This window comes from Brienomyrus brachyistius, chromosome 17 (assembly GCF_023856365.1).
Source record: "Brienomyrus brachyistius isolate T26 chromosome 17, BBRACH_0.4, whole genome shotgun sequence".
NCBI classification, from domain to species: Eukaryota; Metazoa; Chordata; class Actinopteri; order Osteoglossiformes; family Mormyridae; genus Brienomyrus; species Brienomyrus brachyistius.
The window spans coordinates 7,840,142-7,850,383 of NC_064549.1; the positions used below are offsets into that span (position 1 = coordinate 7,840,142).

Below are 10,242 nucleotides of genomic sequence, written 5' to 3' on the forward strand. Positions count from 1 at the left end.
CACTCTATGTGTCAATATGACGCGCGTGCGTGCACGTGTCTTTAGTCTGTGATGGACTGGCATCCCATCCAGGGTGAACCCAGCTTTGTGCCCTGTGGTGGCAGAGAGAGGCTGCACCCCCCACCCAGAGAACCCTGACTGGGAAAAGCTTTTGGAAGATGAATGTATACTGATAATATTATGAAAGTACTGCAAGACTATGCTAAATATACAATGAAGGTATGTCTTAGTCTTTCTGGGTATTTCTCAGAAGTGACTCATTTTAGAGAACATCTTCCCCCTGCTTGTCCAGTTAACTTGTCACATTTCTCGAAGAATCTATTTTGTTTGGTTAAACTTTCTCGACCCTTGAAACCCACATGCAACATGCAACAAGTTGCAAAGTGTCAACGGGAATGCGGACCAGAGACAGACGGTTTGAAAAATGTAAATATGTCGAGCATGTGGTCTGGCAATTCACGTAAATGCAGTCTGCAAATTGAGAGGTGTCAAATCGGCTTTCAACGAATAAACAACCGTACCCGGGTAGTGCCACGTGTGCACCTTTACAACTAGGCTACTCAAACAGAAAATACTAATGTTTTTGGAGTACAATCGCGGGAATTTGCCTGATAATTTAAAAAGCCTCATTTGGCACTTACCACTTATTTAGGTTACAGTAGTAGTGTTGGTATGTTTCAGAAAAGGATACTGTTTATGCTAATTTAAATGTATTTTATTGTACACGAGATACTGCGTCCTAAGAACACGACTAAAGATATTAATTCGTATACACACAGTCATAAACTATGAAACCGTGCAGCCACGTAACTCGCATAAGGCAATTTGTCCACGTGTGTGCGAATGAGAAAGGGATTTTCAGGAGCCGTGGGCACGTGAACAAATTGCATAGCAATTACCTTTCACTCGAAACATAACACGGGAGCCTGGGAATATTTTTGTTGAAAGCTTGGGGTGGTACTTTTCACGCCTCAGACCAGGCACCAAATTTGCGTTTATTGGTGTCCTGTGCCTTGTGCCTATAACACCTCAGCAAACTGCATTCCGCCTTACCACCCCCCGCCCCCCAACTCTTTTGCCTCTCTACAATATTACACCGGAGGCAGACAACACGTCGCACCTTAGAATTAAAGGGGGACTGCACCATTTGGACCTTCGGCACGTGGCCAGGTGCCGCAATACCCCGCTACGGTCCAAATGGCAGTCAGTAGTCACACTCCTTATAGCCGCCTTGTATGAATATGTGACGCTTCCCACGTGTGTCATATACTGCATGTTATTCCTACGGAACCCTAGAACGCGTTTTACTCATGTACCATTTTTTTTTTTTTTTACATATTAGGCTGTCAGTTGCTGAATCCAACTGAACATTTAGCCGATAACAGACCTTCATTACAGTTTGGTATGGAATTATGTCAGCATTCTTTAGCGTTTTTTTTTTTTTCATTTTGATTTCTTCTAAACATTTCTCCTCGTTACATTGCCTGTGCACCTGAGCCTCAACCAAAATAGCAAGTGATCTAGAACGAAACTAACTTTTGTATAATTACAGATAGCACCTGTTCAGGTACACGTCACCTAGAATAGATCTTTAAATTAAAGTTGTATTTCGGACTTAATTTATCATGAATATAAAACTGATTTCCTTTTGACGAGTTTTTGTATTACTAATGTTTGCTCGCGCTACATTTTTTAAAAACTGTGCCCAACAACAGACGCGCGAACGCATCGATGATATTTGTAAAATCATACACTTGACGATTAAATAAGTAGCTGTAGCAACAGTTGATTAAAGTTCAACAGTCTGTAAAAACTGGAAGTGTTTCCACAATTTTGGCCATCAGTGCAATTAGCCAACTTCGTCTTAATGGCATTCAGTAGCTTTAGGATTACCATTCATACACTGTTCAGTCACATTGTTCAGAGCAAAGATTAATTTGCTTCTCTCTAGCTAAACCGCATCTTCGTTGCTGCTTGAAACTCAAGCCGTGAACGCTTCCAGTCTGGATAATGGTTCAACAAAATAATGACAATGGCGTTTCACCTATAGCCCTTTTCCTTTTTTTTGTGCAGCGCTTCAGACGAAGCGTGCCTGGGATGAAGCCTACTGCCAGCGGAGGCACGCGCTGCCTTCATTTGAATCATAAAAGAAAAGCGCCAAAGATGCGCAACAGTTTGTAAAGCTTCTTTTGTCTATCCCTGAAATCCCCGCCCCCATCAAACATACACTTTAGAGACACGTTCTCATAATAAACGCAGACATGTGGCTGGCTTGGGGGAAAAATGCAGACGAAACTTTACCCGGGCACACGCCAGACGCCCGGATTAATTAATCAAATGTCATAGCAATAGTAATTAAACAAATTACTAGTTATTGTCACGAAATATACCACTTCTGCATCTTTGGCAAGCAAGTATGGAACAATGGAAAACATTTCACATGACAAAATTAATTTTTATATATATTTTATCAAACTGAGTGACACATTTTATCACATGAAGCGTTTATTGTATAAACTTTGCATTGCAGTAGATTAGTGATGTCATGGGATATAAACATTTTCTGTCGGTGTAGATGTAGCTTGTCAATTGCTGTGTCCACTTCCTAAATGAAATAGAGAATGAAAAATGCACCTGAATGCATTTTTTTAATCAGTTGTCTTTTTTTTATCACGTGCTGTGAGTTTCATGCAAACGATAAAACTGAAATACTAGTATTATTGATTCATGCGTCTGTTGTTGAGAAAAGCATATGGCATACACACTTCGCCTGAGTAGAACTCGGAATATACCTCAGGCTACCCCGAGGCCAATCGAACCGCTATTGAGCTTTATAATGGAACCCGCAACCCTTCCCATACGCAAAACAATGGCACAGATTTCAGTGGACTGACCGTCTGCCATGTATTGGATAACAAAAGAAGCTGGGGAACATATACTAGGCCTATACCGCCGCAGCATTTCACAAATATACTTTGTACATGACTTATTTAATATAGGCTAGTTATCATATTCCACATATGCCACTAGGCCTATTCTATCTTGTAGTTCTCCTTAAAGTTGTTCGTTTTGGAACGTGTATCTGATATAACGTTCGCTTTAACTCGGATTTCGCACTTTCTGGATTCGTTATTCTTCTTAATTTAATGCTATAGAATTTTCAGATATGCTACCGATTGACGGACACAGTAAGTTTTCGGAGGTATTTTAAGAACAATCCCATTTAAGTGGTTATTACGTGGTGAAGCGTGCTAGAGGGACGGGCCATAGTAAAGCCAGGTGCCGTTGATTACCATACAGCTGTAAGCATAGAGTCTCAACAAAAGTAATTACCCCAAAATATAGAGCTCCCGGTGCAACCCCCACAACCCTTCCTTAGACTTCACAGACCTAAAACCAAAACCCCACATAACAAAAGACCCCTCCGGATCTCCCGATGGCACAATAAAGGATCGCAGTCCGAAGCCTGTCGGTTTAACGACTCGCACGCGTCAGGACAATTACAATTTCTGAACTGAATAAAGGTGGGATTGGAGGGGGGCGCAACACCCTCCCCCGTTGCTGCCTTTGAGAAAAATAAAACATTCTCCGAGAATAAAGCGGCACGCGGCGCATTGAATACAGCAATATAAAGAAGCAAAGCGTGGATCTCGTTCTGTAATACCCAAGTTGTCTTTTTCTCTCTTTAATTTTCAAAGCCACAGCTGAAAACAAATGAGAATAACATTTTGGACCACAGTCACACAGTTATGTGTGTTTTCACAAGTCATATCACAAAACAACAAAACACTCCTTATAATATTCCTGCACTTACTACTGTTTTTGCCCTGACTATTTATACATTGTAATATATACCATAATAGAACTTTTCAAACAAATATCCACATATACTCAATAAACTTCTGATAGGCGCATTCAGATAACGTTGTTATAAACGTAATGACGTTTAGAAAATATTAGCATGTTTCAGAAAATCGTGGAAATCAAATACCGTGAAAGAAATCACAAAGCATCCCTGTCAAATACATCAATTCCCCCCCCCCTTCCTGCCCCAATCCCCCTCACCACCCCATCCCCCATCATGTAAGTGATGTAGGCGGGCGCACGGTCAGCTATAAATGGGGCAGCACCAGTGCTGCCGCACGAAAGTGAACGTCAAAGTCCAAGTGGCACGAACGGGAAGAGAGGCAGGATATACATTTACATTTGGTGTACTTTTTTGACAAACACTGTTCCAATAAAAGGACTGTGGTTCTTTTCCTTTCGACTTTATATATATGTATATGTATATATATATATGTTACTGTAAGTTTCCATCGGTTTTACACAAGTGGAGATACTTCATCTTTACTGGATATCGAACTCTGTCTGCTTTAATAGCGGACACAAAAAAACAAAACTAAAATGGCTTGTCTACTACTGGCTTGTTTTTTGACGTTTATATCAGCAAACCTGGTGAGTTGCAGTTAATATATATATGAAACCATATTATTGTTTTAGACGTTTTAAACACTGTAACCTACAGCAAACTTGTGTTTTTCTTGCAGGTGGAACCATCTGGCAATTTTGAACTGAAAGTGCACTCGTTCGATACCGCCCGGAATGACTGCAGAAAGTCCAAAGAGTGTCAGATCTTTTTCCGAGTGTGTCTGAAGCATTCGCAGGATGTGATCTCCCCCGAACCGCCCTGCACCTACGGGACGGGAATAACCGAGACTTTAAGCCCAAGTGCCGTCTCCGCCAGCGCACCTATCAGGATTCCCTTTAATTTTAAATGGCCGGTGAGTATTGCTGTTGTTATTATTATATATGCAATTTCTATTGTAACTTTAATCCTCACATAGTTTGTGAATGTAAAGTTTCCTCTCAGCTTTACCTAGTTTTATCGGCGTTTTCAGGGGATATTTTCGCTCATCATCGAAGCGTGGATTGCCGAATCCCCCGATCAGTCCACAGGTAAGCGCTTTATTACCAACCACTATTCACCAGTAGGGGGAGTACTTCTTAGGTTAGCCCATGGGGAACGAAATCTTATATGATAAAATACAACTCCCCCTGTTATTTATTAAGATATGTGCAGATTGAAATATGTATCAAGGAAAAACGGTGTCGTTTGGATGAAGTGTAATGTTTCTCGTGTTCCTCCACAGATAACCAGAATAATCTGATAAGTCGCTTGGCGACTCGTAGGAGACATGCTATTGACCAGGACTGGTCTCAGGACGTGCGTACTGGGGACCTGCGTTATTCGTATCGTGTTGTCTGTGATGAGCATTATTACGGCGACAGCTGCTCTGATTACTGCCGTCCGCGTAACGACACGTTTGGACATTATACATGTGACAAGGCTGGAAATCGAATTTGTTTGGTTGGCTGGAAAGGCGACTATTGCTCAACACGTAAGTGGTCCTTAAAAGTTTATTATTATTATTGTTATTATTATTATTATTATTATTATTATTATTAGTTTCTTGATTCTTTACTTAATTCGCTTAAATTAAGGTAGATGTACAGAGTTGCATTAACGTGAAATAGCCTATTGGTTTATGCTGAAATAAAATGCATGAATTAAACATAGTACAACACATGCGTATCATGAAGTGCATCAGTGATTAGCGTGATCGGTTGCTGGGGGCATTTCTGAAGAAAGCTTCTGCTAAATGTGGAGTTTGTCGACACTCTTTTGTTCGCTGTAACAATGGGCCTGAGCATGATTTAACGGCGACACGAGCTGAAACTTAACGTGCGCTGCCTTGCGTGAAAAGAGCCAGCATGTGTTCCGTTTGTGAGCGTACCAGCTGCTTACTTTAGTACTTAACAAATACTTTATGTGTTTGAGGTTCAAAAAGGGGGGGTTGGGGGGGGCGCAGTGAGAGGAGGCCACCAGTCTAATTTCCCCCTCTCTCTTTATTTCCCATTCTCTGACAATAGCCATCTGCTCCTCTGGCTGCAGTGACAAGCACGGTTACTGTGATTCCCCGGGTGAGTGCAGGTGCCTTCTGGGCTGGAACGGCTCATTGTGCGACGAGTGTCTGCCGTATCCAGGCTGCCTGCACGGCACCTGCGGTCGGCCGTGGCAGTGCAACTGCAAAGAAGGCTGGGGAGGGCTCTTCTGCAACCAGGACCTGAACTTCTGCACAAACCACAAGCCCTGCAGGAATGACGCTACCTGCACTAATACCGGCCAAGGCAGTTACACCTGCACCTGCAGACCAGGCTTCAGTGGCAAGAACTGTGACATAGAAATCAATGAGTGTGACAGCAACCCCTGCAAGAATGGAGGCAGTTGTAATGTACGTGTGAATATTTCAGCTGAACTGCCTAATATCTCTAATCAAATCGAAATTACGTTTTTTTTTTTCTTGTGACCTGCATGTATTATAAGGAATGTGCTTGTTCCTACCCCCCCCCCCCCCAGGATATGGAGAATGACTACTCCTGCACATGCCCCCGAGGCTTTTATGGAAAGAACTGTGAGATTATTGCCATGACCTGCGCTGATGGTCCTTGCTTTAATGGGGGCACCTGCACGGAGAACGCCAACAGGGGATACTCGTGCTACTGCCCCTCCGGCTACATGGGATTCAATTGTGAGAAGAAAATTGACCGCTGCAGCAGTGACCCGTGTGCTAATGGTAAGTATGACGTCTCACGAGATGGACGGGGGAAGGAAAATCGGGACAGCCGGTGAACCCGAAAAAGTACCGTGAAACCTTATCTGCTTCTATGCAAAAACGATGTTTCTTTGGCTGCGACTAGCAATCGGACCATTTTGTCTTTGATATAATTGGACTGAACATGGAAACCAAGGCTGCGTAAGATTAACCTTGATGCCGACATCCCACATCAGGTTATGGAATATTATTTAGCACTATATAACGTAAAATATAAGTATTATGATATTATTAAAAAGCATGCCAAATATCCATGATGTAATCATTACAGGGTAAGCATTATAATGTAATCAACACAATGTAATCAACTGAGTATGTATTTGCACCTTTTGTTAGTCTGAGTTTCTGTTAGCTACTTCATGTTAGTCCTGAATCTATGAATATTCACTTATTAGCGTATATTTTATCGCTATATTAAAGGACAAATGTGACCAATCACCACGAAATGAGTCTTATGGGTGAAACTCTACCAGTGTGACTTAAGACTCATTTCGTGGCAATGGGTCATGAATATACTATCAACCTTCTAGTTACACAATATGCAACAGGCTGAAATGCCAAGGTTACTACTGAAGGAAGGGATTTGCCTGAGTTCACCAGAAGTTCACGGCTGAGCATTTTTAAAAAACCAAGTGGAGATGGTCACGCCACCATTATGTTCGGCCGAGGGACCAAACAGTAAAAGAAATGATGGACAAACTTATCACCTAGGGGTGTGGATTACGGGAGAAAACAGTGATTATGAATGGCTGAAGGAATGATGATGCTTAAGTGACGAGATATTGTTCAATGATAAGAACTTCTATAAAAATAGGTGTAAAACAGTATTGAACACACTTTAAGAGTCCGGCCTTGGTTGTAACTTCATTGTTGCAATAACTGAATTTGCATGCTGCACAAGCGGACCTCTGACTTCTGATTTGACGGGGAAGGAGAAACCACAACACGGTCTGCTGGAAAAAAATGGCAAAATAGAAAGCAATCTTGTGCTTGAATTATTGACTATTCAGAGCGATACAATAGCAGAACTGAATCTGATAGGTGGCAGCATTGTTTAGGTTGAATGTATAATTGTATTACACTCTTGTGTAGTGTGAGTGACTGATTACTGCACCATACATTTATGTAGCTCAAATGGGCAGAAGGGTAAAGTGAAGACTCATTACTATTGGCTTTAACAATCTGCTTTCTTTCCTGCAGGTGGTCAATGCCTTGATTTGGGACACACTGTACTGTGTCACTGTCGATCAGGCTTTACTGGTCAACGCTGCGAGACCAATATTGATGACTGTGCCCATAACCCATGCCAGAATGCTGGCACATGTGTGGATGGCATCAATGATTACAGCTGCATGTGTACCTTGGGCTATAAAGGGAAAGACTGCAGCGTGAGAGAGAATGCATGCAGTACGTATCCCTGCCAGAACGGCGGAACGTGCTATACCCATTTTACCGGTCCTGTCTGCAAGTGTCGCCCGGGATTCATGGGCTCTCGATGCGAATTCAGCTTCAAACCTACTCTGCCGCCCATCGACATACTGAGCAAGAGTTTTCCACTGGCCCTTGCTGTCAGCTTCAGCCTCGGCCTCATTACCTTGACGCTGGTGGTGTGCGCTGCCGTTCTGATACTGCGACAGATGAAGAAGAAGCGCAGTAGCCCAAGTACATCTGTTCGCAACGATCTGGACAATATCAACAACAGAGGCCCGCCGTTCTATAGAGAGAAGGAGGCCTTTCTTATCCCTGGCGGCCCTTACAAGGTCTCCAACAAGGATGCTGAGCTCTGCTCCACAGATGGCACCAACGACCAGGCTGGTTTTAGGCATAAACGACTGGACCGCAACTTGGCGCACGCGGAGAATCACGCCAAGAGCAAACTGGACCTGTAAGTAATGATTCTGGTTCATTTTTGAGACGTATTTTTGAAGGTGCTTGTTCCTCTGGTTTTAGCTTCTGGTTCAGGGCGTAATGGCTTTAGCCACTCGCACATTTCCAGTTGATTTAGCATGAAAATATAGATGAAAAGGCAAAATACACGGGTTCGTGGCAGTGATGGAGTGTGAGATCCATAGCATAACGCTGAGCCTTGGATCAGAAATGTGGGACAAAGGGATAATGTTGTGCAATAAAAAGAACGAGATAAATGACCTGTCATGCTGCATTTCTTCCAGAAAGAAATCCGACTCCTCTAGTGTGTTGGTTCCCACAAAAAGCTTCCTAAAAGACTGCTTGTATCATCCAGTATATATAATTCCTGAACAGATGGAACAGTGCATTTTTGCTACTGAGGTAAGCATCTTCTAGTTTTTTTTACATTTTCTTTTTAAGCGGATTTTTTTGAGCGACAGGTCATTGTCGTGTTATACTGGTGTTATAGACCTCCAAGTGATTCTAACATATTCTTGTTTTCCGTAGGTGTAAGAGTTTCAAAATCGAGAGAAGCTCAGCCTTAACGGAAACTCTCCTAGGATGTTTACATTTTTGGAAAGACACATATAATTAAGAACTTAGTAGAGTTTTGGCTATATCCATCAACTTTTTAATATTTATTAATTTATTTATGCTGCTCATTTTTAAAAGGACTACTTGCAGAGGACTAAATCTGTTCTGAAGCAAGAAAAGAGGGAGTAGGAAGGGAGAAGGACCACAGGAATTTTGGCCAGAAATATTTGCACTACTTTTGTCCCCATTTTTCTAAACACCGTAAATAAAAAGAAGAAATAAGAAATAACATTCCACCCAAGATGCGTAGAACCAAGGATTAAAGTTTATACGTCTGCAACCTCAAAGATCAGAATCTCAGCACGGTGCCCTTTGCTCCAATTCTCTGAACGAAAGGGGTCTGTGATCCCTGTGAAACCAAACATTTATTTATTTTTAAAAAAACGTTGTGCTGAAAATAAAAAAACTGTCCATCCATAAGTAAGATTGTGGTGTACGAGGACAGATTTTTATAAAAAGTCGAAATACGGAGATTTTTGCCTAATTGTGATAATAATTCTGTAGGAGATGCATATGTAGACTAATTATTTTTGTATACAAACCAGCATTTGGGAGTATATATTTTTATACAAACAGAGCGCCAGCTAGCTGTGAATTAACGTCTCCTTCCACGTACAAATGTTTTGTACTTGACTTCAGCAGTGCTGTTTTATTCTGTGTGGACATATTTTGTCCAGTATGGGTGAATTTTGTACTAAGCTTATTATACTCGAGAGAAGCATTTAACTAACGACAGTATCACTGTTCATTTGTACTGTGTTTTGGTTTCTCTATATGGCCAGTATGATGCCTCGAGCCTTAAATGATCCACGGAGGACTCAGAAAGTTGGGTGTTTTTTGTCTTTCTTTTCATTTTAAAACCAAATAGACTATTTTAAAAATGTTTTCCTAATTTTTTATAATCTCTTTATTTAATTTAATAATGCAATGTGTATATAATATTTTTTCCATATAATTTAATTCTGTAAATATGGTGTATTTATGAAGAGAATTGTATATATGTCTATGTTATCAAACAAATTCAGAAACATCTATTTTTCCTAAAAATAAACTGAAGAATGCAGAA

At 41.4% G+C, this 10,242-nt stretch overlaps 1 protein-coding gene across 1 annotated transcript; it reads left to right on the plus strand.

Moving 5' to 3' along the window:
• The first annotated feature begins 4,135 nt into the window (after nt 1-4,135).
• dlc (deltaC) lies at nt 4,136-10,242 on the plus strand. The gene is made up of 9 exons (XM_048981745.1): nt 4,136-4,455; nt 4,548-4,781; nt 4,899-4,956; nt 5,151-5,399; nt 5,932-6,293; nt 6,419-6,635; nt 7,875-8,559; nt 8,846-8,963; nt 9,090-10,242. Exons 1-9 carry the CDS (start codon nt 4,405-4,407, stop codon nt 9,093-9,095), a joined length of 1,980 nt encoding a protein of 659 aa, XP_048837702.1. The 5' UTR covers nt 4,136-4,404; the 3' UTR covers nt 9,096-10,242.